The 27575-nt window shown below is 55.5% G+C and overlaps 1 protein-coding gene across 1 annotated transcript; it reads right to left on the bottom strand.

Moving 5' to 3' along the window:
• Positions 1–544: 544 nt before the first annotated feature.
• LOC144943388 (uncharacterized) lies at positions 545–27575 on the bottom strand. The gene is made up of 11 exons (XM_078870747.1): positions 27491–27575; positions 25805–25826; positions 24627–24694; positions 13681–13784; positions 9899–10213; positions 8787–9806; positions 7961–8090; positions 6504–6736; positions 5020–5240; positions 4534–4712; positions 545–4038 (listed from the first exon to the last, which is right to left on the bottom strand). The coding sequence occupies exons 1-11, from the start codon at positions 27573–27575 to the stop codon at positions 3785–3787; spliced, it is 2631 nt and encodes an 876-aa protein (XP_078726873.1). The 3' UTR covers positions 545–3784.

Below are 27575 nucleotides of genomic sequence, written 5' to 3'. Positions count from 1 at the left end.
CAACACCACGCCCGGCCGCCTTTGTCTCCCCAGTGCTGATGTTACACACAGCACCAGGTATTCATTTAAGGCTGAGTCGACCTATGGGAGGCCCAGGACCGGCTCAGATATTTCCCACTGTTATTGGTTGTGAGCGGGCACGGAACGCCGGTCGCTAAGTTCGTACAGCAGTGCGCTAACCGCTGCGCCACCGCTCCTCATACAGGCAAACAAAGCAACGCACAGTACAAAGACACACAACAACACAGACAAGACAGCCCCGTTTCGTTTCATAGACTCTGGGGGTAAGTGCTGTTAGCGAGCACCTTTTAAGGCAGGCACGGCACACAAGGAGTGGTGTGGCCAGCACCACGCCCGGCCGCCTTTGTCTCTCCAGTGCTGATGCTTACACATCGCCCCGGGATTTTATTTAAGGCTTGAGTTGACCTGTGAATTAATCGCCGGGAATCGAACCCAGGTCGCCGGAATCGTGATGCAGTACGCAAACCACTACCCCTCCGCTCCCCCCCCCCACACACATATACTCTGCACACACACACATAATTGCCCCGTATAGCCTCATAGGCTGTAGGGGGGGGGGGAAATGCTGTTAGCGAGCATCTATTAAGGCTGAAACTGCGTACGTAAGGTGGGATGTTGGCAAGATCAGAAGCGCTCACGCCCGCTCGCTTTGGTCTCTCGCCACGCTCACGCTGCCGTGGGCTTACTCGATAGAGAGACTGCGTTGACCCTAAGGGAGGTCCATGTCGGATTAGTAGTGAGTTAGTTGCCAATGGGTGCGAGTGATAGCAGTGCTTATGGCCAGGAGTCGAACCCAGGTCACGAGATTTAGTAGCCACAGCGGACGACTCCGACTTTCCCGTACGCTGTTGGGGGCAAGTGCTGTGAGCGAGCACCTATTAAGGCCGGCACGGCGCGCACACACACACACACACAAAGATAACAAGACAAAGATCCCCCGTATAGCCTTCAACAGACTGTTGGGGCAAGTGCTGTAGGGCGAGCACCTATGAAGGCCGGCACGGCGCACGAGGAGGTGGGCGGCCAGCACCACGCCCGACCGCCTTTGTCTCTCCAGTGCCGATGTTCTACGCACCGCACCAGGTACTCTACTCATTTTAAGGCTGAGCCCACCTAGAGGAGGCCCAGGACCGCTGCAGATATTCGTCACTGGCGTTGGTGACCGTGAGCGGGTATCGACCTCGGGTCACCGGATTCGTAGCGCGGCGTGGCGCTAACCCCGTGGTCGCACACGCCAGGACCAGGAACGCGCCACATGTTCGAAGAACCAGTAGCCAGCCCACAGCACGCAGTCGCAATCGTCGCCGTCCTTTATTTATCCAGGAGAGATCCCATTGAGATTCGTTAACCGCTGCCTAACCTTGGTTGCTGCATAGTAACATCCCCTGTTCATCATTTTGGTCACGGGTAATATTTATATGCGGATATTTGTTTAACTGAAAAAAAACGTTGAATGACGCCACACAGGGGGTCATCTGAAGCAAGCCGCTGCTGCTTCTCCTGTCGATTTGGAAATTCCACATTCTATAAGGAGGGTGAATCGTCGTTTGATTGGATAAATGTTGACCTCCCCCCCGATAAAGTTTGTTTTATCGCCCCCTGGAGAGATTGTTGGCCGAGTTAACCCCCCCCCACCACCGCCAAGTAAACATGGAATCTTGGGGTCTGATTGGTCTGACGTTTCCAACCACAAGCCACGGTTTACCCACCGTCGGCATGTTAACTCGGCCTCGGGGCAGGATTTGAACTTGGACGCCTTCAGATTGCGAGCCGAGCGCTGAGATCACCACAGCGCCACCCTGGCTGATCGTGGAAGGCTCTTTATCAACCACACATCCTCAACCCAAACTCCATCAGCATAATTTTTTGTTTCAACATTTTTGCGTGTGTATATCAACCCCATAGGGCGGTCCTATGTTGAGAATTATCCCCGCCGTAGGAATGTGGAATTTCGACTCCTGGCTCATCGTCATTCCCCGCATACCACGGAGACAAAAAAAAAAGTTGCCTTGAATCTCAATGGGCGCCCGCGCTGGTCAAATAAATAAGTAACTGACGGACGGGCGGACCGATGCTGGCATGGGTTCACCCGTGGAGCTGATGTTCATCGGTGCGACTTTCCGACAATATCCATTTGCTACACGAGCGTTGCTGCCCGTGCATCGCCACGGTGGGGGAGCGGGGACAAAGTTGCTCGCAACTCTCTGCAGCAACTTTGCTCGCAGTGGCTTTGAGCGCTCTTCCCTGTTGCAACGCCCGGGCAGCGCTGCGATTGGCTCGGCGAGTCGTCGAAGGCAACGCAACAGTAAAGATGTTTTTGTTTTTTGTGTAATGATAGAAGAGCAAAATTTGTTTAATACGAAAATGGTTTTTAATGTTTTCCGTTGTATAAAGGTAAATAACAAACTAGAATTACAACTCTGCCAACGGTGCTGCCCTGGTTCGATTGAGGCCCCCTTTTGGGCCAAGCTTCCAGGCCAGATGGGAAGGCCCCGGGCCCAACCGAAGCCTAACAATGTAAAAGGCAAAGGCGCAGCCGTGCAACTGTTTTATAATCGCCGCTGCTGGCGGAACGGGGCCCATCCACTCGTGAGTCATTGGCCTCCTCTCGCGGTCTTAACACGGGCGTTGCTGTATCAATAACCAACCCAATAACTTAACCCCATCGGCGAAAGGGGCTCGCTTGTGTGCGACTGCGTTTGCGAAGCGGGGAGCGACGACGTCGGAGAACGGGCAACAAGATCGGCGTGCAGGAAAGTCGCTCCGATGAACGGTTCCCAACCACAACCCCCATTGATGATGGGACAATCACGCGCGTCAGCACTCGGTGATCGCTTCCAAGGCATGGCTCGAGTCGCGTGGAGGTTTTTGTTTTTTAAAAATTCGACTTTTTTCATCGTTAGAATAGTTCTCTATATTTATAAACGTTCTCTCTCTCTATATATTTGTGTATCTATGTATATAAAGTGTATGGTTTCCAGGCACATATTCAATTCCCTCCCCCCCCTCCTCCATCCACAAGAAGAAAGAAATCCCCTTCATATTTAAAAAATGCAGTCTATACAGACATGGCAAAATGGACACCAGCGATAAAATGCCTACAGTATATAAACGTTACAGTATATATATATACTGTCTCCTCGACGAAAGAAAACGTTTGGGTGTACGCTCTCCGATCCAGGTGTGCGGTTGACGACACGTGGCGATCAAAGTCTCTAACACCGGGTGGGGGCAGGGGGCTGACACCCCAACAAACCCCTATAACCCCCCCCCCCCCCACTTTACATTACACTCCCCAATACAAACACCAGGCACGGATGTGCAACTGTGACCCGCTCCGATCGACGGCGATGAGATGCGGTCTCGGGGGCAGGGGGGGGGGAAATGTCCATCCTCTTGTGCCGCATTTTGCCCCGTGCGCTGGGCCATCACCCGCTTGTCGGGCTAACTCCCACACGGGCGACTCTGCAGGTCAACTCCCAGAGTCCGAGCCGCCCTCTGGGTCCACGCACCTGTGAGTTCATCTCCACCACACGAGTCGTGGGTACAACTCCCAGAGTTAACTACGGCGGTAACCACAGAGGTTATCTTCCGAAGGTCCGCAGGTTCAGTACATCCAACGGTCCGGGCGCTACTACGCAAGCTGTCGAGCGCGCTCCTCCAATGCCACACCGAGTGTGGCGGTGGGTGAACGGCGCGGGTCAGCGGCGCCGAGTGACGCTACCCCGATAGGATATTCCCGCCGGGTTCATCCGCGGGCGCTTCAGAAGGGCAGCGTGTCCATGAGCTTGTCGATGATGGGGGGAGGAGGGACGAGGTCTTCCAGCTTCAGGTAGAAAATCCTCTGCAGCCCCTGGGTGCACAGGGGGCGCAGGTCCCTGAGCTGGGAGAGCAGTGCGCTCAGATGCTGCTGCTGCTGATGATGATGTTGCTGCTGATGATGATGCTGCTGCATGGCGGCCAGGACCCGTGTCCTCAGCTCCTCCACCCGCAGTGGATCCTGAAGGCCGTGGCGGTCTGAATGGGGCGGGTCAGAGAGAGGTTTAATTAGACTCGCCGCACCGCCACGAGGAGTAACACACCTACGGCTAAAGATGCAGCGCTGACGACGTGTGTACGTACACTCTGTGTGTATGTTCACACGTGTGTGCGCGCACATGTCTGCGTGTGAATCCGTGTGTTGTGGGGAGCTGCGGCGCAGTGCTTAGCGCGGTTGCGCTACGAACCCCGCAACCCGAGTTCGATTCCCGCTCACAGCCACAACATCTGCACCGAATATCTGAACCGGTCCTGGGCCATTCCTAGGTCGATTCGGCCTTAAAACGAGTAATTAGTGGCAATGTGTAGACATCGCTCGGGAGACAAAGGCGGCCCAGGGTGGTGTTTGGCCACACACCCACTCAAGGGAGCACCGTGCCGGCCTTCACACGAGCTGCTCGCGAAGAGCACTTGCCCCGACAGTCAGCCAGAGGCTACACGGTGGATCTCCTCTGTCTCTGTGCGTGCACGCACCGCTGAGGAGCACCAGCGTCGCGAGGAAGGCGAGGGAGTCTGCGTGCGGCTGCAGGGCGCGCAGGCCCCGCGCGAACTCCATCACCGGCTGGAGCCACTGGCCGAAGGCGGGCGCACACGTGGACACGTGCAGCGCCTGGCCCGTGCAGAACACGAGGCGGCCACGGCCTGGGTCCGAGCTGCGGGGCGGACGAAGAGACGCACGCGGAACCACCGGGTTAGAGACGCCAGCGGGGACAGCGGAGACGCAGAGAGGCGAGAGATGTCACCGCGGAGACACGCGGACGCAAGGGGGTCAGAGGGGCACCGAGACGCGGGCACGCGGGGTTACGAAGTGCGGTGTGAGAGCGACACGTGAACAAGAACTTGTGATGAAATGGCTCGAGGGGCTAGGTGGCATCATCCCAGATTCCCTCGCCTGCTCGATATCACCCCCCCCCCCCCTCTACTCCACCACCACCTTCTTCACCCCCGACCCCGTCTCACCTGAAGGCAAGGTGCAGCACGAAGAGCTCCAGGAGCGCGGACTCGAGGAGGAGCGCACGGTCGTGGGGGCTGAGGCCCCGCAGGCCCGGCGTGCGGTCGGCCCAGGCGGCGAGGGCGCGCGCGGAGGCGGCGAGGAGGGAGTAGAAGAGGCTCACGCTCTCCGCGTCCGACACGCACGGGGACGCGGGTCCCTGCTGCTGTTGCTGTTCCGTGGACTCGCACTGATGGACGGGGGGGGGGAGAGGCGAGAGATTGGGATGAGTTTTGTTACCCTTTTATCTGGCAACAAAACTGACACTTTTTTTTTTTACAAGGAGTCATGTTTTCTTCTGGCAAATGAGGTTCCAATGATGAGTTTTGTTGTTCATATGGACGATCGGCGGTGCGCCAGCAGCAGGAAGATCGCTCCTGCTGCTGATGGCTCGCCGCGTGTCGAACAAACTGTGGGCCCTTCTTGACATTCAGTGCCTGTGAACACCTTGCAAGTTGGCCAGCGTTGTCTCAAGCATGGAGGCCTCGCTCTGCTGCTGCTGGTGATAATGATGATGACGAGGCACTGAATGTCAAGACCGGCCCAGAGTTTTTTTAAAAATCGTTTTGAACCAAATGCCGCTGATGGGATGTGTAAAAAATAAATTCTTGTGTATGTGGAAATGTATACGTACGTATGGGTGTATGTAAGTATTTAATACTATGATCGTATACATCGGTGTGTGTGTGTATGTGATCATATGATGTATATCTAGGAATGTATGCACTGTATGTAATGCTCTGTATGTATGTCTATCTAAATTGATTTGCGTGAATGCACGTAATACTATTCATGTCTGTCTATCTAGGAATGTGCGTGTATGTGTGTAATACTGCACTTGGTATGTCTATCTATATATCTAGGTATGTGTGTGTATGTACGTGCGTGTATCTGGCTGTCTCCCCAACAGTCTTGGATGTTTGTGTGTATGCCTGTACGTTTATGTCCATGTGTGTAAATCTTTGTGCGTGTGTCTTTGTCTCTGCGTGTGTGTGCACGTGTCTGTGTGTGTACACGTGTGTGTGTGCACGTATCTGTGTATACGTGTGTGTTTGCACGTATCTGTGTACACGCGTGTGTGTGTGTACACGTGTGTGTGTACACGTGTCTGTATGTGTGTACACGTGTGTGTGTACACGTGTGTGTGTGTACACGTGTCTGTGTGTGTATACACGTGTGTGTGTGTGCACGTGTCTGTGTGTGTACACGTGTCTGTGTGTGTGTGTACACGTGTGTGTGTACACGTGTGTGTGTGTGGGTGTACACGTGTGTGTGTACACGTGTGTGTGTGTGGGTGTACACGTGTCTGTATGTGTGTACACGTGTATGTGTGCGTGTACACGTGTGTGTGTACACGTGTGTGTGTGTGTGCACGTGTCTGTGTGTGTACACGTGTCTGTGTGTGTGTGTACACGTGTGTGCACACGCGTCTCTCTCTCTCTCTCTCCCTTACCCTGGAGTAATCCAACTTGCCCAAGTCCGGCATCAACTCCTTGTGCGCCGCGAGAATTCCGGCCAGGAGCCCCGCCCCTCCATCCCCCGCCAGGAGCCCCGCCCCTCCACCCCCCGCCAGGAGCCCCGCCCCTGCGCCCCCCGCGGGTCCCGCACTGGGCGACCCGTCCTGCGGGCTCTTGGGTTTGGATGGGAGGCGGCCACGGCGACCCTTGAGGCTGTCCGTGCGAACCACTGCACGGGGAGGGGGAGAGGGGGGCGGGGGGAGCAGAGGGGGGGGGAGAGGTTCGGCTCGGATTCCCACGGGAGCACCAGCACCCCATGTGCGCGTGTGTGTCTGCCTGTCGTCTGTGTGTCTGTCGTCTGTGTGTCTGTCGTCTGTGTGTATGTGTGTCTGTATGTCTGTGTGTCTGCCTGTCGTCTGTGTCTGTATGTCTGTGTGTCTGCGTGTCTGTGTGTCTGTGTGTCTGACTGTGGTCTGTGTGTCTGTGTGCCTGCCTGTCGTCTGTGTGTATGTGTCTGTATGTCTGCCTGTCGTATATGTATCTGTGTGTCTGTGTGTCTGCCTGTCGTCTGTGTGTCTGTATGTCTGTGTGTCTGCCTGTCGTCTGTGTGTCTGTGTGTCTGTGTGTCTGCCTGTGTGTCTGTGTGCGTCTGACTTCGTGTCAGTGAGCGGAGAGCGGCGGTGTAGCGGTTAGCGCGCTGCCCTACGAGCCCGGCCGCCCGAGTTCGATTCCCGCTCCTCCAACACCGGTGACGATTATCCGAACCGGCACCTGGGCCTCTCCTCTGTCGACTCAGCCTCAAATGAGTATCTCGTGTGGGTGTGTAAACATCGCCACTGGGGAGACAAAGGCGGTCCGGCGCGGTGCTGGCCACCTCGTGTACCACGCCAGGCTGCATAGGTGCTCGCTAGCAGCACTTGCCCCAACAGTCTGTTAAGGCTACACGGGGGATCTGTGTCTGTGTGTGTGAGCGAGTTGGCGTAGCAGGTGGTTCATCCGCAAGTCAACTCAGTTAACCCGTAGCAGCACGCGGGTCTGTCCCGCGACCTGCCAGCAGCGAGCCTTCGACACTTCACGTGACGGCCTCAGAGTGCACCTAGCTTGGCACAGTCGATGTTTTAGTGGCGTCACCGCCACTTGGTGGCGAATTTCGGCTGCTGCGATGTGTGTATATGTACGGTACATGCGGAGCCGTATTGAAGCGGTTCGCGTACTGCCCCCTACGAACCCGGTGACCCGAGTTCGATTCCCGCTCTGCTAAAAAATAAGTTGCAGAGAATATCTTATCGTGGAATTTCCATCGTCAATGGTTGCCTGGTGCAGTGCGTGTACTCAACAGCGCTGTGCCGGCTTTTATAAGCAAGCTGCTACTCGCTAACAGCACTTGCCCCAACAGTCTGGTGAAGTCTATAGGGAAGACCTTTGTCTGTGTGTGGGTGGAGTTGGCGCTCACCTTCTTTCACCATGCCCACGCCCAGACACTTCTGGAAACGGCAGAACTGGCATCGGTTGCGTCTCCTCTTGTCAATGGGGCAACTCCGACTCGCCAGGCACACGTAGCGTGCTCCCTTCTGCACCGTGCGCTGCGCAGACAACACGCCATCACGCACCGTCATCATCACACATCATCATCACCATCATCATCACAACACCGCCACCCACCGTCATCATCACAACACATCGCCATTATCATTTCAACATCCTCACACATCGTCGTCATTTCAACATCGTCATCACATTGTCATGATCACACTTCATCATTATCACATCATCATCATCATCATCATTTCAATATCATCGCCATCATTATCACGTACCGAAGAGAAACAAAACACACGTCATGGGCGCCGTGCCACGGCTCTCGTGGTTACTCGCAGCGAGCAGCACTTGCCCCAACGGCCAAGCAAAGGCTATACGGGGGATCTTTGTCTGTCGTGCGAGTTCCAAACGCGTTGCACTGGTCCCAATAGTCTACAGAGGGTGTGTCTCTGTGCGCGCAGCGGTGGCGGCGTGGATCTGCACCGATCCCTGGACTTCCTCAGCTCGACTCGGCCCTCGACTAAACGACTACTGCCCTTGGTGCGGTGTGTGCGCAAAACGATCAAAGGCGGTTCGTGGTGCTTAGCCAACACCGCCCGCGTCGTGATGCCGTGGCGGCGGCGGCCGTCACTCGACGCTACTCGCGAACAGCAATTGCCCCCGATATTGTGTGCGTGAAGGCTATGCGGGTGACCTTTGTCTTTGTGCGTTCACACAGGTGGGTGCTCCCCCCCCCTCACCTTGAAGAATCCCTTGCAGCCCTCGCATGTGCGGACCCCGTAGTGCTGACACGCCGCGTTATCCCCACACACAGCGCACATCCCCTCGCCCGAGCCCTGCTGATGCTGCTGCTGCTGATGATGATGCTGCTGCTGCTGGTGCTGCTGGTGCTGCTGGTGCTGCTGATGATGGTGATGATGATGCGGAGAAAGCTGTCCGGTCAGCTCAGTCGTGGCCACCATCCCCGTTCCAAACGCGGGCGCCCCGACGCCGCACGGTGGGAATGAGAAGCTGTGCACGGCGCCCTGCGAAACGAGGGGGCACGGGGACGACGAGGAGGAGGAGGAGGACGACGACGACGATGACGAGGGAGAGGCGACGGAGCGGCGCGTGAAGCCGGAGAGATCGTGAGCCCCTGTGGCTGTGGGGGTGTCCGGCGGGGACTGCGTGCATGCGAAGGGGGGCAAGAGCTGCTGCTGCATCTCCGCATCGGGGAGCCCGCAGCAGAGACCCGCGTAAAGGGACACCCCCCAGGGGCAGCCCTGCTCAGACTGGGAGGCGGCACCGCCGTAGAGCTGCTGCTGCTGCTGCTGCAGATGCGGCGACGTCGGCGGAGAGGAGGGAGGCGAGGGCAGGAGGTGGAGTGTGGACGCGGCGAGATGCAGGTCTTCCAACTTGGCTGCTGCTGCTGCTGCTGCTGCTGGTGGTGCTGGTGGTGCTGCTGCTGCTGTAGGTGCATTTGCGGGTCCTGCTGTAGGTGATGCAGATGCTGCAGCTGCATGTGGCAGGTGTAGTCCACTTGGGGTTCCGTCTTGACCGCCGCGTGCACCTGGGCCGAGACGGCGTCGAACGGCGACGCGCTCTGGTGGTGGTACTGGTGCCGGTTCCCGTGCGCGTTCGAGAAGAATGCGAATCCGCCGGGAAGAGAGGCGACGGGCGATGAGGACGAGACGGCGGCGTTGGAGGAAGAGGCGGACGAGGAGAAGGGCGAACAGGACGAGGAGGACGAGGATGAGGAGGAGGAGCAGGGCGAGAACGCGCTAATCGCCGCCGCGTCCGCATTCACGATCTCCATGCTGAAGCGGAAAAAGTCTGGGCCCGTGAGCTCGCTCAGCAGACGCTCCTCCTCCGCCTCGGCCGACGGCAGCTGGGGGAACGCGGCCGCGTGGAGCAGCGAGGAGGCCTCGCCGGAGGGTCCCAGCGGGGACCCCACCGAGACCCCCGTAGCGGCGAAGGGAACACGCGCAGCGCACGGCATGGCGCTCCGCGGAGAGGGGTAGGAGGAGGATGAGGGCGCTTGACGGCTGCTGCAGACGCTCATGCCGGCATCGCGCTGCGCGGGACAGGGCGCGAACCGGGACGTGGCCACCTGAGCGGCCAGGGTTCCCCGAGAAGAGATCGCCCGCTCCTTTGAGGGAGGGACGCGGCGGTTGTGGAGTCGGTGGAGCTGCAACGGGAGGGAATAGATGGACAGACGTCAATTATAAGCCGTGGAGAGGTGGGCGGGTAGACGTGTCAGAGGCTAGACAGACATGTGGGTGGGTGAACAGGTGGGCGGGTAGACTTGTTGGTGGGTAGGCATGTAAGAGGGTAGATAGACATACGGGTGGGCAGATACATAGGTAAAGATGGTAGGTGTGTGTAAATGTCAGTGTTTACATGTGTAAATGTATATGTGTAAACGCGTGTGTGGATGGATGTGTGAGAGTGTACGTGTGTGTATGTAGGTGATTGTGTGTATTGGTCCTGCTCATGACCACCACCAGTGACGATTATCTGAACCAGTGCTGGGCCTCCTCTCGGTCGACTCAGCATCAAATTGGTACCTGGTGCGGTGTGTAAGCATCGCCACTGGGGAGACAAAGGCGTCCGGGCGTGGTGTTGGCCACCCACCCCCCTCGTGTGCCGTTGCCGGCCTTCATAGGTGCTCGCTAACAGAACTTGTCCCAACAGTCTGTCAAGGCTACACGGGGGATCTTTGTCTTTTCTTTGTACGTGAGCGAGTGAGTGTACGTGCGTGTGCGTGTGATTGTGTGTATGTGTGTGAGTGTGTAAACCACGCGTGCCAGCGGGGGGTGTGTCGAATGCGCGAGACGAGGATCGTAATTCCAGATGCAAACTCGATCCCCCCCCCTTCACACTCTCCCAACCCCCATCAGCAGCAGTAGCATCATCAGCAGCATTAACATCATCATCAGCAGCAGCAGCGGCATTGTAAGCATATCACATTGCACAGTGCATTCATTGCCCGTTCGCATTGGCAGCTCTGCTCTTTATATCCCTGCAGTGATATCCATCGCGTGTTAAAGTAGCGTGGAGGATTAACGGTGTAAACTTTATCATGTGAGTTTAACACGTAGGCTTTCGCGACCAATATTATTTATAATATGAATAGTAACAATGGTAATGCCCCCCGCGGTGGGTATGCTAATGAGTGCAGCGCTGGTTAATGACGGCATTGCCATAAGAGACTTTATCAACAACGCATGTCAAATGAACTCGTTATCATCATGATTCTGCATAGCACGGATTCACCCCCTTGGCCACGTGTTTGCACGCTCGCGCAAACCGCTACATTCGTGCCGCAACTTTCAACATCATCATCAGCAGCAGCAGCACTCTCATCATGATCAACAGCAGTAGCATCATCACCCTCATCAGCAGCAGCAGCATCGTCATCATCATCATCATCTCATGAAGCGGAGCGCGCGTTGCAAATGTTGCATGGCCAGGAACCAAGACAGCCACGCAACCCGCAGCCCCGGCAATTGCCGGCTTCTCCATCCTCCTCATCCTCCTCCATCATCACCACCTCCATCATCACCACCACCTCCATCATCACCACCTCCATCATCACCACCTCCCCACCATCGCCTCAAAGGTGGAGGGTGCCACGGCAGTGGTGGCCGAGCGGGCAACCCGAGTTCCAACTTTACAAAGTCACCACCAACCACCGCCCACCCACTCACCAACACCATCGCTACCGTCCTTCTGCCGTTATTACCAGTCGCACAAGTCAGCACCCGACCTTCCCATGTGTGTGTGCGAGTGTGTGCACCACCTACGATATAAATTCAGCAATGCACCACCACCACTCTCCCCCAACCCACAAATATTAGGTGCCCCCCACCTCCTCCTAAAAACCGAAATCTCTGCATTTACCATCATCAGTTAGATCATTTACGCAGTGCATCCCACTCCTCCCCCGGTCAATGCACAAATACAGATCGAAGCTGACAGATCGAAGCTGACATTTGAGACAACTGCCGCTCGAGCGGGCAGGGCGACTCGATCGCACCACCGAGTCAGAGGCTCTGCGATACGAACCAACCAAAGTGACCGCAAGACGAGCTCAGCTGCGCAGGTGCGTTCACACAGGTGGCTGCCCCCCCACCCCCCGATTCACTTCGTAGCGAGTTTTGAGACAGGTGAGGAGGACGTCTTACCGTGACTCCCACGAGGTGGGGGGGGGGGGGTCGTGGGTGCAGTTGAAGAGCGTCGATAATAAAGACGGAGCGATGATGGCTTCTTGCTGTCAAAATCCCAAAGGTGTCGTGATCCGTGCCACAGGTGCGGCGGTGGCGGTCGATAAGTCCTGCGAGTAGGTCCCCGCGTGAGCAGGTCCGTCAACGATCGAGAGACTCGTGAGCGAGCGACAGACTCGTGCGTGTGTTCGAGAGAGAGACTCGTGTGTGGGGGGAGAGATGAGATGAGAGAGAGACTCGCGCGCCTAACAGGAGGAGCGCCTTGGGTTCTGTGCGCGTGCACGCCGCCTCGCCGCGCTTTAAGTAGGGGGTGACGCGCGTCACGAAGCCCCGCGAGCCAATGGGGCCGCGCGCGCGGAGGCGGCTCGTGACGGCCGTCGGAGCTGCCGTGACGTCACTGCCCCCCCCACCACCTCCCGGTCGCCCGCGTCTCTCTCCGCTTGCTGCGTGCGCGCGCACGAGCGCGTTCCTGTTTCCACGCGCGGACAACCCCCTCCAGCCCCTCCCCTACCCTCCACCCCACTCCCTTCACCCCCCTCCGTCTCGGCTTCCCCCTCCCCTCCCCCCGCCGTCCACCTCCCCCCCCTCACTCTCTCCATTCCTTGTTCGCCGACATGTCTCCCTTACACGTCGCATGCCCTACCCTACGCCTCCTCACCACGCACGCCTCCCCATTCATGTACCACCGCCCCTCCATTCTCCCACCCCCACCTCCATCCAAACATCAACAAACCCATCAACTCCCCCTCTCAGCACTCCCCCTCAATTCCTCTTCTCTCCCCCTCCTCCTCCTCCCCTACATCGCGTGCATCCCCCCCCCTTCCCCACGTCCCAATTCCCAAACAACAAATACCCACCCGCCCGCTCTCCTTCCTCCCCTGTCCCACGCCGCTGATGCGCCCCCTTCCTCCCGAGAAACCCCTCTGCACCCCCCCCAGCCACCCCCTCGTCGTGATCACCGCTCCCGCCGGACACCGCAGGCCCCTCCGCACACGAGGGCCGTCACGTCTCGATCATTTGACGCTTTTTTGCGGCGGCATTGCAGTCGACTCGTGGGCGCGACCCCCACGGGGTTTTGCTCCCTTCCCTGAGTGGACCACCACGTCCACCACCACGTCCACCACTACGTCCACCACCACGTCCACCACCACCACCTCGAGATGGACACGCCAGGAGGCGGAGGGACCAATATTTTGTTTTAATTGTGCACGATGCAACGCGTGTTATTGCGATGGTAATCATCGATTGCAATCAATCGATGCGTGCATCCCCCCCCCACCCAAACTTCTCCCCATCTCTCTCTGTCTCTCACCTCCACCACCTCCTTTACCTCTCCTCCTCCTCCTCCACTCATCCCCTTTACTCACCCCGATATCCCCCCCCCCCCCCGGTTCTCCCACCCCCCGCCTCTCTCGCCCATTGACGTCACCCCCCGCAGCGGAGCGCGCGCCGCGTCCGCCCCCGTGACGCACGCGGCGCGCGCCCGTGACGCACGCGCGCGGCTAAAAATAGCCGCGCAGAGGGGGGCGGGACCTGCGCGGGCGCCGGGGGATGGGGGGGAGGGGCGGTGGTTATTTTTGGCCTCTTTCCGCGCCGCGCCGAGTAAAATTGGGATAAATTGTGGGTAAATTTAGGATCTCGAGCGGGTTTTGCGTGGGAGGGGAGTGAGGATGAGCGGTGGTGGTGGTGGCGGGCGGGCGGGGGGTGCATCTGGACAGCTATTCCCGTCGCGACCCCAGCTGGGGTTGGCTCCGTCGTCGTTGTTGTTGTTGCTGCTGCGAGTCTAATTGTGGTGGCCTTCGGCGCGTGGTTAAAACGCACGCGCGTTCATAGACACACACACAGACACACGTGTACAGATACAACGCCACAGACGAGTGGGTTAGTGTGGCTAGTACCACAAGCCGACCGTCTTTGTCTCCGCAACGGTAATGTTTACACACCGCACCAGGTACTCATTTAAGGCTGAGTCGACCTAGGGGAGGCCCAGCTGGGACTGGGCTCGGATATTCGTCATTGATGTTGGCTGTGAGCGGGAATCGAACTCGGATGACCAGGTCCGTAGCGCGGTGCGCTAAGCGCTGCACCACCTCTCCCAAAGTACACAATGATAAATATTCCTCCCCATATAAACTTAACAGACTGTTGGGGCAAGTGCCGTGCGCGAGCACATTAGTGCACGAACAAAGACAAAGATCCCCCGTATAGCCTCTAATATAATGTTGGGGCAAGTGCTGTTAGCGAGGCCCGTACGGCACATACGACGGGGTGGGTGGCCAACACCACGCCGGGCCGTCTTTGTCTTCCCAATGATGATGTTACACACCCTACACCAGGCACTCACTCAAGTGTGAATCGACATGTGCGCAAACCACACGTGCACACCATGCCCATCGCCTGCACCGCGAGTGTTTCACGATCTGCCGCTGAAGATTCAGATGATGATAATAAGGTTTCATTTTGAGGCCAGTATTTAGCCACGTTACAGTGACTGGGAAGAGGATATTGTATAGGGTTAGGGAATAGGGTTCAGAGGATTGGGCTATAGGATAAGGGTTAGATAATATAGTTCGGGGATTGGGGGTTAGGGAATAGGGTTCAGAGGATAGGGCTATAGGATAAAGGTTAGATAATAGAGTTCGGGGATTGGGGGTTAGGGGATAGGTTGTGGGTTATATGATTGAGGATATGGGATAGGGGTTAGGGTTTTGGATAGAGGTTACGGAATAGGGATTCGGGTGATATGATAGGGGTCAGGTTTATAGGATCATAGTTACGGGATAGGGGTTAGGGTTATAGGGTAGGGGTTACGGGATGGGGTGAAGGTAATAGGATAGGGGTTACGAGATGTGGTTAGGGTTATAGTATAGAGGGTGCGGATTTGGGCGTAGGGTTATAGGATGTGGGTTATGGGATAGGGGTCTTCTAATATAGCAAATAATTCAGCATCAGCAGCGTCACGGTTGGCATTTACAACAAAACATTCACCTACTACAAAAAACCCCGGCGGGTAATGCAGGAATGTGGAATGGTCATCACTTGGCCTTAACTGGCTTACACCGGCGGGGGTTGGGACGGAGGGGTGGGTTGAGGGGAGCTCAGCAGCAAAAATACGAGAATCGTTACATAAATAGAGGGAAATTGCTAAAAATACAAAAGCCCGGGCCTGATTTAGAATTGGGGACACGCGCGCGCCGCTCGGTGACAACGCGCGCGGGGCTTCGGAAATAGCCGCGCGAGACTCCACGACCCCCCACCACCAACCCCCCCCCACCAGCCCCCACCACCACCAACCCCCTCTCTCTAATTAGCGCCCCCACCCCCCCAGCGACTCCCACGCCGTCGTGTGCGCGTCACAGAGCCACGCAAGCTGCGTCACGGCTTCTCGCGTGCCCCTCCCACTCCCCACTTTTCCTCCCCCGCCCACTTCTCTTCCCCGTCGCTCCACACGGAGAGGCACTTTCCAGTGATAAGCAACGCGGCAGGCAAATGCGGGTGGTGGTGGGGGGGGAAATTGCCTTTCCTCTGTGTGGGGGGGGGGGCTAGAGGGGGGAGGGAGGGGGAAGGAAGGGGGAGGGGAAGTTACCCTCTCTACGCATGGTGGGTAGGGAGGGGGGAGGAAGTTACCCTCTCTCTACGCATGGTGGGTGGGTAGGGGGGGTTACCCCCTCTGTGTGCATGGTGGGGGGTGGGGGCTAGAGGGGGGAAGGAGGGGGGAAGTTACCCTCCCTCTACGCATGGTGGGTGGGTAGGGGGGGTTACCCCCTCTGTGTGCATGGTGGGGGGTGGGGGCTAGAGGGGGGAAGGAGGGGGGAAGTTACCCTCCCTCTACGCATGGTGGGTGGGTAGGGGGGGGGGTTACCCCCTCTGTGTGCATGGTGGTGGGGGGGCTAGAGGGGGGAGGGAGGGGGGAGGGAGGGGGCAAGTTACCCCCTCTCTATGCATGCATGGTAGGTGGGTAGGGGGGGTTACCCTCTCTGTGTGCATGGTGGTGGGGGGGGGGCTAGAGGGGGAGGGAGGGGGCGAAGTTACCCCCTCTGTGTGTGGCGGAAACGGTGGCGTAGCCCGCGGAGTGGGCAGTCGGCGGGACTTGCGATGCGAGAGAGGGGAGAGGGAGATTTGGAGGCCGGGGGAGAGAGGGAGGGAGGGAGGCAGGGGGACCCCATTTAGCTGGCCGGGGGAGGGGGAGGAATCCTCGGTTTAATTTCTCGCACCGGAGCTCCCCTCGGCAAACACGCTGAGCAACTTAACTCGCATAGTGAGACCCCGTAGACTCGCCTCGATCTGCGATAGAGACCCATAGACGTACACAGGGGCAGGGAAGACTTACGGAGACATACATATGTACGTAGAATAGACAAATGCAGTACAGAGACCTATCGATTTACAGAGACCCACAATTTTTGCAGAATCCCATTTACTTAGACAGAGAAGAGAACCATCGTCGTATATACAGGCAACTATAAAGACGTATGCAGACCAAAAGACTAAGAGACCCATATTACAGTACGTCATAGACACCCATAGACGACTTATACAGCGAACCATATTTACATTGAGACCCATAGATTCGCATAGAAACCCATAAACTTACGTTGAGACACGTAGATTTACACAGACCCATATACTTACACAGAGACCCGTGCACTTAAACGAAGACCTATAGACTTAAACAGATACCCATAGCCGTATATACAGAGATTGATAATTCTAGATTTTAAGCTTTTGTGACTGCAAGGATTCATACTCTTAGTTCTTTCGGTAAAGTCACGTAGGTAAAAAATGAAATAAAAATTAATAAAAATAAAACAATAAAAATCACGACCTTTCGGAGGCAACACAAGTCTCCGTCATCAGTGACGGTCCCACCTGATGACGGAGACTTGTGTTGCCTCCGAAACGTCGTGATTTTTATTGTTTTATTTTTATTATTTCATGTGACTTTACCGAAAGAACTAAGAGTATGAGATTGATAATATTACACAACCTCCCCCCCCGTAGGCTTACACAGAGACCCATGGACGTAGACAGGGATTGATCATGCGGCCTCAGTGGCGAGATGCCATCTCCCTCGTCTGGGTATGCAGGAGAGCGTGGGTTCGACTCAGACGACTGCTGTATATTTGGAGTTTGCATGTTTCTCTCCCCGTGGTCGCGTGGATATATTTCCGGGTCCTCCAGTTTTTCCCTCCATATTTAGAAACGTGCGTTTCTGAGTATTTAGCTGCTATAGATTTCCACGTGATAAGCCACTTTCGTTGAGCAATTCTTCGTCGCCAGTTCGCTTCTGGAAAATTAGCTATATAGGTCAGTGGGCCTTACCTGGTGAAATAAAAAAAAACAGCTTCGTTTTAGTTTAGATTAGATAGCATTACACAGATGACCCACAGACACCCCATCTAGAGACTCATAAACTCACATAGAGTCCAACATATTTACGGACACTTATCATGACCCATAGACTTACAAAGAGACCTATTAAAATGCATAAAGATCCATACATTTACATATCGACTATGTAATTTACAAGGCCGATAGATATACGCGGATACCCACGTACGTGCGGAGAGAGACGGATATGCGATGTTTGAGCAATTACTTAGTTTGTAAATGACTTTATCGATGATGCTCACAATGCACCACGAGAGCACATCGTCGCTTTGTTTTCCTCAATTGGACTTTGCCTCCGTGTGGGGGGCAGCGGGAGAACCCGGAGAGAACCCAACACCGCCGAGGGGACAGCGCTCGATGTCCCTTAGCGAGAAGCGTAACCCACTATCACAACACATACAGGCCTCAGAAGTGGATTACAGAAATCAGTAATGGATTACAGGCCTCAGAAGTGGATTACAGGCCTCAGAAGTGGATTACAGACATCAGTAATGGATTACAGGCCTCAGTAGTGGATTACAGACATCAGAAGTGGATTATAGGCCTCAGTAGTGGATTACAGATATTAGAAGTGGATTATAGGCTTCAATAGTGGATTACAGGCCTTAGCAGTGGATTCCAGGCCTCAATAGTGGATTACAGACATCATAAGTGGATTACAGCCCTCAAAGTGGATTACAGGCCTCAGTAGTGGAGTATACGCCTCACTGGATTACACCCCTTAGTAGTGGATTACAGGTGTAGTGGCATCCACGGAGACACACACTTGTTCTTGGAGGCAACATGTTTATTCTAACGCCTCAACAGGGTAACTACATAAACGCAAAACAGGTAACTCTGTACTCGGGTCCACTACCTAACCACGCAACGGGATACTACATAGTGGTAACCACCACGGGGTAACTATATAACCGGACCAGGTCAGTTAACACACTGCCTGGTCCACGACTAACAAGCCCCGAAGCCCGGAGACCGAAGAGACATAGACGGCGAGTTGATTCCCAGAAGACAGCCCAGATCGCTCTCGGGACTCAGCTCTTATGCTCCTAAGCGTGGCCTGGCTCCGCCCTCGGGCACGCCCCCTTCTGGATCTTACCAGAAGAACGAGGACCCTACACCACGCGTACCATTACCTCTTCTGTCCGGTCACGTGCCCTCTCGGGTTCACCCAGACTGTTATGTCCTCCCATGCCCCCTCTCTGCGGTCACCAGAGCCATATCCCTCATGGACTCTCCTTGGAGCCCCAGCACACGCCGCTGACAGAGAGGGCCATTCACACCCCCTGGTTCTCCTTGGGACTGTAACTGGCGCAAAGTGCCGTGGTGACCCCATATATGTCACTACACAGGTATCAGTAATGGATTACAAATTCAGTATTGGATTGCAGGCTCGAATAACGGATTGCAATCGTGATGAATTTCAGACGTCAGTAATGAATTACAGGAGTAATGGATTACTGGTGTTATCCATTCACTTCTGGATGAAGGCCCCCCACTCTGTGATGATCATGGGGCTTGCTTAAACATACTTCACCACGCTGATCAGTGCGGCTTGGTAAAAGTGCGGGTGGGAGGGCGGGGACTCAAAGCCCGGTTCACTCGCCACTGACGTTCGCCGTGACTGTGAATCGAATGGAGGTCACTGAGTTCATAGCGCAGCGCGCAAAGCACTGCGCCACCGCTCCTTCCACACGGGCATTAAGTCACTGGGTAAATGTTGCTGTTTGTTTAATACACACTTCATTTTGATCCGCTTGTTTAATTCAACGACGTATGTTTGAAAAGCTATAAATATATAATGTCTTGCATGCGTAGGTTCTGTAAGGGCAAGTCATACAAACTAGGGAAGCTTCTGGATTTTGAGTACACGTGCTTGCCGGGAATGTTATGGTAGCGATGGGGTGAACAACTTGGAGTGATGTTTGTGATGGGTAGGACATGTGTGCAGGGTGGAGGAGGAACGGGCGAAGACAACTTGGAGTTACCGGGTGGATCATGGCAGGGACGTTCTATAGACACGCACAGGAGGAGTTCCAGCCGGGCGAGTCTTGAACTTCGTCTTCATTCCGTCTTCCCGACAGTGCGTCACGCGTCAAGGCATCGCTCCGTTCAGGCGCCACCCCGAACCCCCTTTTTCCTCTCTCTCCTTTTATTCTCTTCCCCATCCTCTCTGGAACTTTCCACGACTCCCCACCAATCCAATTAATGTCTCCTATAATGGTCTCTTCCAACCGACCCCTCATTTAGTTTTCTCTGACGACCAATCCGATGTGAGTGACTCTCCGCCGTCCAATCAGATTTGGTGGCCCACGTCAGCTCCGCCCCCTGTGACAGCTCCCCACCAATGAGAGTCAAGTGCTCGATTCAAACTCAAGAGTCGTTAGACACGGTGAGCAATTATGTATTGTTTATTATTTATTATTTCTTAATTGTGTTTGCCTCTGGGCCATCTCTTACAGATGTAACGAGAAAGAGGAGTTGGTGGTGGTTGATGGTGATGGGTGGGACACGCGTGCAGGATGCGGAGGGCAGGTTACCAAGACGGCCATTACAGATGTCGGCTACCAGAGGGAAAGATCTGAAGCCCTGCAGATGATGGTGATGGTGGTGATGATTGTGATGATGGTGGTGGTGATGATGATGGCGATGATGGTGATGGTGATGATGGTGGTGATGATTGTGATGATGGTGGTGGTGATGATGGCGATGATGGTGATGGTGATGATGGTGGTGATGATTGTGATGATGGTGGTGGTGATGATGGCGATGGTGGTGATGATAGTGATGATGGTGGTGGTGATGATGGCGATGGTGGTGATGATAGTGATGATGGTGGTGGTGATGATGGCGATGATGGTGATGGTGGTGATGATGGTGGTGATGGTGGTGGTGGTAATGATGGCGATGGTGGTGATGATGGTGATGATGGTGGTGATGATGGTGGTGATGGTGGTGATAAGAGCAATGGTGGTGATGATGGCGATGGTGGTGATGATGATGGTGGTGACAATGGCAATGGTGGTGACGATGGCGGTGATTATGGTGGTGATGGTGGTGATAATGGCAATGGTGGTGATGACGGTGGTGATGATGGTGATGAAACTGCAGGAGAAGGGTCCTTGAAGGTCGAATGTCAACTATGCAACAATTATCCGGCGAAATTAAGGAAACGAGGTCATTGCGTGATGGCACTAACCCGTCTCGGCCATGATCGCATCTTGATCTTGGCCCTAGCCTTGCGATAAACAAACGTGGAACCAAACATTTGAATGAAACACAGGAACAAGGATAGCAACAAATCATCGCTTGGCAGCTGCACCCATCTAAGAGAACTGGCCAAAAGCCAGACATCCAGGCGCTCATCCACGCCAGGTTGCCCTGCTTATGTAATATCTAAATATATATTATATATAATTTCAACGTATAACGCGCACACTATTCGCTCACTGTCAAAGAGAGAGAGAGGGGGGGGGGGGGTGGCGACTCAGAGGCGCCAGGAGGAGGAAGCACAGACAAGTGGAAAGGGAGCAGCAGCTGCCACGCAAATGAGAATCCGGCTCAAACAATAATTGGCCAAGCTCTGCAGTCCTCTATGCATGAATGCGTTGTTTTCCAATGAATGAGTGTTTGCATGTGGGAGGAAACCGGAGCACTCGGAGAAAACCCACGCGTGCGAGGGGGAAACACTATATCCCATTTTGAGATGGAACCGGTGGATTCCACATTTTCACTGGAATGCTTTCTGGGCGAGTCAGGGTACGGCTCCTCGTGGACGCCCATGGGAAAGGAGTTTCACAACATCCGTGTGTGATCCACGAACCCTCGCTGCTTCCTCCACAGCACTGGGTTCCAGTCGTGTTTAGCCACCACCGCCCGCCCAACGTCTCACGGCCAAACACATCTTGGTTCAATGGCCTTCTTCAAGTACCGTAACACTCCACGACATTGGAATGAGTGTTCCCGTATTGTCCCGAGTTATATTTCGACGGGAACGCCATGAAGGAATTGAATGTCATTTCCGAATTCTCGCACAGCAAGCAGGCGCCACCCTGTACCAGATAAGTGCCTCTGGAAGCTGACTCCCCAGAACTACTGCCGAGATCATTTCACTTGCCTCTTGTCCACCACACCACATGGCGCTGCCTCTTCTACCCGTGGCCGTGCTACAGAATGTGGGCTGCCGTCCTATTGAACTTCGTCGGAACAGTTCGTAGACTACGGCAACCAGCGAGTTGTTTCGATATTATTTTTGTTGAACCAAGTGGGGTCTCGAGCAAGAGGCCAGGATAGGAGTCTCGTTTGCAAGAGTGGCCTGTGGGGTCACCAAACTGACACCAGCAAAGAGCGATCAGAACAAAAAACACAACTCTATCGCACGAGGAATCTAAGTATTGCAGAGCTGGACTTTATCCACCACTACCATCATCACCACCATCACCACCAACCCCACCACCATCGCCATCATCATCACTATCATCACCACCATCCCCATAATCTGCAGGGCTTCAGATCCGATGGTGGGGTGGGTATTTTTTAAAATATTTTTTATTTTGCAGGAATTTGTGAGACCCTGCTGATACCATCACCCTATCTTTCCCTCTCTCTCTGAGGCTTCCATCACAAGCGGTGACTTCAACCCGGATGCGAACCCAGGTCCCTTTGCGGCGCTGTGGCTCAAGGTCTCTGACCCCTGAGGCACCCATCCCCCACCCACCACCACCGCCCACCTCGTCCGAGTGACCTTTCTAAATCTTGTTTGCGAAGACGTCTCTGTCTGGGAGCCCTTGGATCCGGCTCGCACGCTGAGTTACCCGCGCGGCGCTGTTCGCACACCGACTCCGGGGCGGAGGGAGTCGCGCCTACAGGTGCTGCGGGTCGCAACCGTAGTGGACGGCCGCTGGAGATGGAGTTGGAGGCCGGGGGGTGGGGGGGTAGAGATGGGAAAGGGGGAGTGAGCACGCGCCCGAGAGGACGGCCACCGTGGAGACGGAGTGAAACACATTGCTCCGTCCGGCAGTTGATAGATCACGGATGATGAGAGTCGTGATGATAACGACGAATGCGCGTGTGTATCTATGTGTGTGTATGTCACATTGTGTGTGTGTGCGCGTGGTGTAGCATTTTAGCGCGCTGCGCTACGAACCTGGCGACCCGAGTTAGATTCCCGCTCACGGCCAACACCAGTGACGATTATCTGAACCGATCCTGGGCCTCCCCTAAGTCGACTCAGACTCAAATGAGTACCTGGTGAGGTGTGTAAACATCGCCACTTGGGAGACAAAGGCGGCCGGGCGCGGTGATGGCCACCAACCCCCTCGCGTGCCGTGCCGAACTTCATTTGTACTCGCTAACAACACTTGCCCCAACAGTCTGTTAAGGCTATACGGGGGGTCTTTGTATGCATGTACCAGCGTGGTGAAGTATGGTCAAGGCGTGGGGAGGCCTACATCCAGCAGTGGACCTGCCTGTGTTCAACCTGCCTGCCTACTCTCGTCATCTACACGTCAGCCTGACTACCCATGGGTCTACCTGTACACCTGCTTACCCATGAGTCTACCTGAACACCTGCTCACCCATGAGTCTACCTGTACACCTGCTCACCCATGAGTCTACCTGTACACCTGCTTCCCCATGAGTCTACCTGAATACCTGCTCACCTATGAGTCTACCTGTACACCTGCTCACCCATGAGTCTACCTGAACACCTGACTACCCATGAGTCTACCTGAACACCTGACTACCCATGGGTCTACCTGTACACCTGACTACCCATGGGTCTACCTGTACACCTGACCACCCATGAGTCTACCTGAACACCTGCTCACCCATGGGTCTACCTGTACACCTGCTTACCCATGAGTCTACCTGAACACCTGACTACCCATGAGTCTACCTGAACACCTGACTACCCATGGGTCTACCTGTACACCTGCTTACCCATGAGTCTACCTGAACACCTGACTACCCATGAGTCTACCTGAACACCTGACTACCCATGGGTCTACCTGTACACCTGACTACCCATGGGTCTACCTGAACACCTGATCACCCATGGCTCGACCTGGACACCTGACTACCCATGGGTCTACCTGAACACCTGCTCACCCATGGGTCTACCTGCACACCTGCTCACCCATGAGTCTACCTGTACACCTGATCACCCATGGCTCGACCTGGACACCCGCTTACCTGCCCGTCAGCCAATGCACTTGCATGCCACGTCGTAAGCTGCCTATTGCCATCTGCCAGTTCACCAGCATTGGTTTCCTGTAAGCATGACTGCCGATGAGACCCTGGTTGCCAAAAGGTGTCCGGAGTTGTGCTTGTGTTGAAACAAGTGAGGTCTGAAGCAAGAGGCCAGGATGGGAGTCGCTTGCCTCTTGTCCACCACACCACCTGGCGCTGCCTCTTCTACCCGTGGCCGTGCTACAGAATGTGGGCTGCCGTCCTATTGCACTTCATCGGAACAGTTTGCAGACTACGACAACCAGCGAGTTGTTTCCAGATTATTTTTGTTGAACCAAGTGAGGTCTCGAGCAAGAGGCCAGGATAGGAGTCTCGTTTGCAAGAGCGGCCAGTGGGGTCACCAAACTGACACCAGCAAAGAGCGATCAGAACAAAAAAACACAACGCTATCGCACGCGGAATATAAATATCGCAGAGCTGGACTTTATCCAAACGAAGTGTCATCTGACGGTGGGGGATTGGAAGGGGGGGGGGATATTATTATGGTTTTTTTTAAAAGAAAGCCGGTGTGGCTGATGGAGCGTGTTTCTTTTTCTGCATGCATATTGATACGTGCAGGAGGACGCGAGTCACCGGTCGGTGTTGTTTACACGCATACCGAGCATTCTGGCTACCGTCGCAGCCAGATACGGCAGGCACCATCATCATACCTGCCCGCCAGATTCTCTTCTATTCTCAGCCTGACAACTCCCCGTCAGCACACCTGGCAACCCCCCCACGCCCCACGTCCACCCTCACCTGCCCCGCACACGACGCAGCCCGTTGCGTCACGCGGCGGGCAGGGCAGCCGAGTCGTGACGTAACCTCTTGCGTCAACGACGCAGCGCACACAATGCGAGCCCAGGCTATTCTAAGACTGCGCGCAGCGCCGCTTAGAGCAATTGGGTGTGTGCGCGTGCGTGCGTGCGCGCGTGTGTGTGTGCGCGTGTGTGTGTGCGTGTGTACACAGAGCGTCGGCAGACGCGCAGCCTGCGCACGCACGCGCATTAGCCGTGTCTCGGCTGACGCGCGCGGCTCTAAGAGGTTCCCCTTGCCGCTCACCTGAGCTCACCTGCCTTGACCGGTATTCACTCAGCTGAAGTCACCACCTGCACACACACGAACATACACACCAGCACGCACACCACACACCTGCGCACATGCTTACACTCGCCTGCACACACACACACTTACCTGCCTCAATATGCGAAGAAACGTCCTTCACGAGCCTTCTCCATTTCGGGCGATTTTGACACCGCTGATGCTAGTCTTAGGATAATTCACTCAGCTACACATCCGATTGTACCACATAAGCCCATCTCTTCTCTAGCGCCTGCCGCGCCCGAATAGCCCCCCTCTATCCGGCCAACTTGGACATGCGGTAGCTGGGCATTCGGGCTACATGACCCAACCAACGCAGGCAGCCTTGCCTGCCAGAAGACCTTGCGAGCTTATCACGAAATGCCCCCTGGTTATATCCAGGATGGATCGTAGGCAGGCCAGTCTGAATATTTCAGACCTGGCAGATGTTCCATTAAAGGGGTCCACGTTTCGTAAACATCGAGAGAGGGAGGGCATCATTGTGGCCGAGCAGTCCCGAAGCTTCGTGTTGAGACACGCCCGACTCATTCGGTGTGACACCTCTGCTGTCGAACCGGAGTTGGTCACCTGCACACACATACAACGATCCTCCATATCGCCTTAACACACGGTCGGGGCAAGTGCTGTTGGCGAGTACCCATGAGGGCTGGCACGGCACACGAGGGGGGTGGGTGGCCAGCACCACGCCCGGCAGCCTTTGTCTCCCCAGCAATTCATAAAATCGTCACCGGTGTTGGCTGTGAGCGGGAATCGAGCTCGGATCGCCGGGTTCGTAGCGCATCGCGCTGACCACGGCGCCCACCGCTCCCCGCACACGCACACACTCGCCTCCTCACCTGCACTTGCCTTGCCCTAAGCCTTGGGCACACGAGGGGTGTGGGGGGTCTGTGACGGGGAGGGAGGCGCCGCCTTCACGCGGGCTGTCAGTGCGTGCGTGCCTAGGGCAGCGGGGGCGCAGTGGGAGCGGTGGAGCAACGGTTAGCGCGCTGCGATGCAAATTTGGCGTTCGATTTACGCTCGCGGCCAACACCGGTGACCAATATCTGCATCGATCCTGGGCGTCCCGTAGGTCGACTCAGCCTTGATTGATCAGTACCTGCTGTGGTGTGTACACATCGCCATTGGGGAGACAAAGGCGGCCGGGCGTCGTTGGTCACACCGACCTCTCGTCGTTGCGACGTCGTGCCCACCTTAACGGGTGCTACTCGTTTACAGCACGCGGCCTGTTAGGACTACAGGGCGGATATTTGTATTATTCCTTAGTGCACTTTGTTTCAGTTCAATTTCCTAACCACCAAAAACGGAGTCTTCCTTAATCGCCTGGCATGCCAGCTACCTAAAGAAGACAAAGATCCCCCGTATAGCCTTATCAGACTGTTGGGGCAAGTATTGTTAGCTAGTAGCACCTATGAAGGCCGGGACGGCACACGAGGGGGTCGGTGGCCAGCACTACGCCCGGCTGCCTTTGTCTCCCCAGTGGCGATGTTTACACACCGCACCAGGTACTCATTTGAGGCTGAGTTGACCTTGGGGAGGCCCAGGACCGGTTCAGATAATCGTCACTGCTCTTGGCCGGTGAGCGGGAATCGAACCCGTGACGCTGGGTTCGTAGTGCAGCGGGCGAACCGGGCGAACCGCTACACCACCAGCTACCACACACAAACACATTTAATCGCCTGGCATGCCAGGTGATGCTTCACGCTTGCCTTGTGAGTCTCAAGGGGGTGGCCTGCAATGGCGGCACAGCAAGTAGGTTGTACACGTCACCGCATTCTCTCATACGCGTGGCGCGGTTTTCTACATCGCACATGCGAAGCCAAATAGCCGCACAAAAAAAATTGGCCAAACATCCCAATGCAGGACTCTCTTGGAAATGGTCCCCGAGACTCGCCAACACTCGCCTGGGTAAATAAAAAAATCACTTGCCGTGCCGCCTGTGTAAGTAGTACAGCAAGTTAGGTCACTGTCTCCCACATGAAACAAAAGGTCAGGCATTCCGGTCCCGGCTGTTCGGGTTCAAGGGGATTGATGAAGCTCAAGGCGCGGCCCCTGCAATGTCCTGCTCACGTCGCTACATGCGGGAGGCCTTCCCGCATTCCCTTCCACGCCTGGCCAGAATGTGTTTGGAAGAGGTGGGAAGTACCCACACTTTACCCCACCGTATAGGGACCCACTGTGGTCTGCGCTCCTCCTCCGACGGCCCGAACTCTCTGCTGAAGCCCTCCCTCTGACCACCACAGCCACGTGACTTTTCTTTTGTAATGTGCGCGGTGCTTGTAGCGCCACAGCGCGTGGATTTGTAGCGTTTATTTTCATTTGTTTGCTGGTGACTTTGTGTATTTCGAATCGAAATCGCCTCCAGTGCTGTTGCTGCTGGTGGCAATCAAAGTTGTTGAAAGTCAAAGTCTCTTCATTGCAGCAGCAGCGAGAACTTCACACTGGCATGGAGCTACTAGACCACAACGCTGCTGCTGCTGCTGCCATCGTCCACAAGCACAGAGCAGTCCCCCAGCACTCGCGACCTGCCGGGAGCTTTGACTTCACTTTCGCTTGCTCATGGAAGTACCCGTGAGCTGCGTACTCGAGTCGCAAAGCCGTGCGCTGCAT

Source organism: Lampetra fluviatilis, chromosome 31, assembly GCF_964198595.1.
Source record: "Lampetra fluviatilis chromosome 31, kcLamFluv1.1, whole genome shotgun sequence".
In the NCBI taxonomy this organism is placed as follows: domain Eukaryota; kingdom Metazoa; phylum Chordata; class Hyperoartia; order Petromyzontiformes; family Petromyzontidae; genus Lampetra; species Lampetra fluviatilis.
This window is presented reverse-complemented; position numbering and strand designations above follow the sequence as displayed.

Bases quoted from the DNA above. Each gene is read 5' to 3' on its own strand.
- LOC144943388 (XM_078870747.1), bottom strand. From the start codon at position 27,575: ATGCAGCGCACGGCTTTGCGACTCGAGTACGCAGCTCACGGGTACTTC. The intron at 8,091-8,786 runs GTGAGGGGGGGG...TTGTCTGCGCAG, and splicing joins GCTGCAAGGGATTCTTCAAG to CGCACGGTGCAGAAGGGAGC. The intron at 5,241-6,503 runs GTAAGGGAGAGA...CCCGTCCATCAG, and splicing joins GCAAGTTGGATTACTCCAGG to TGCGAGTCCACGGAACAGCA.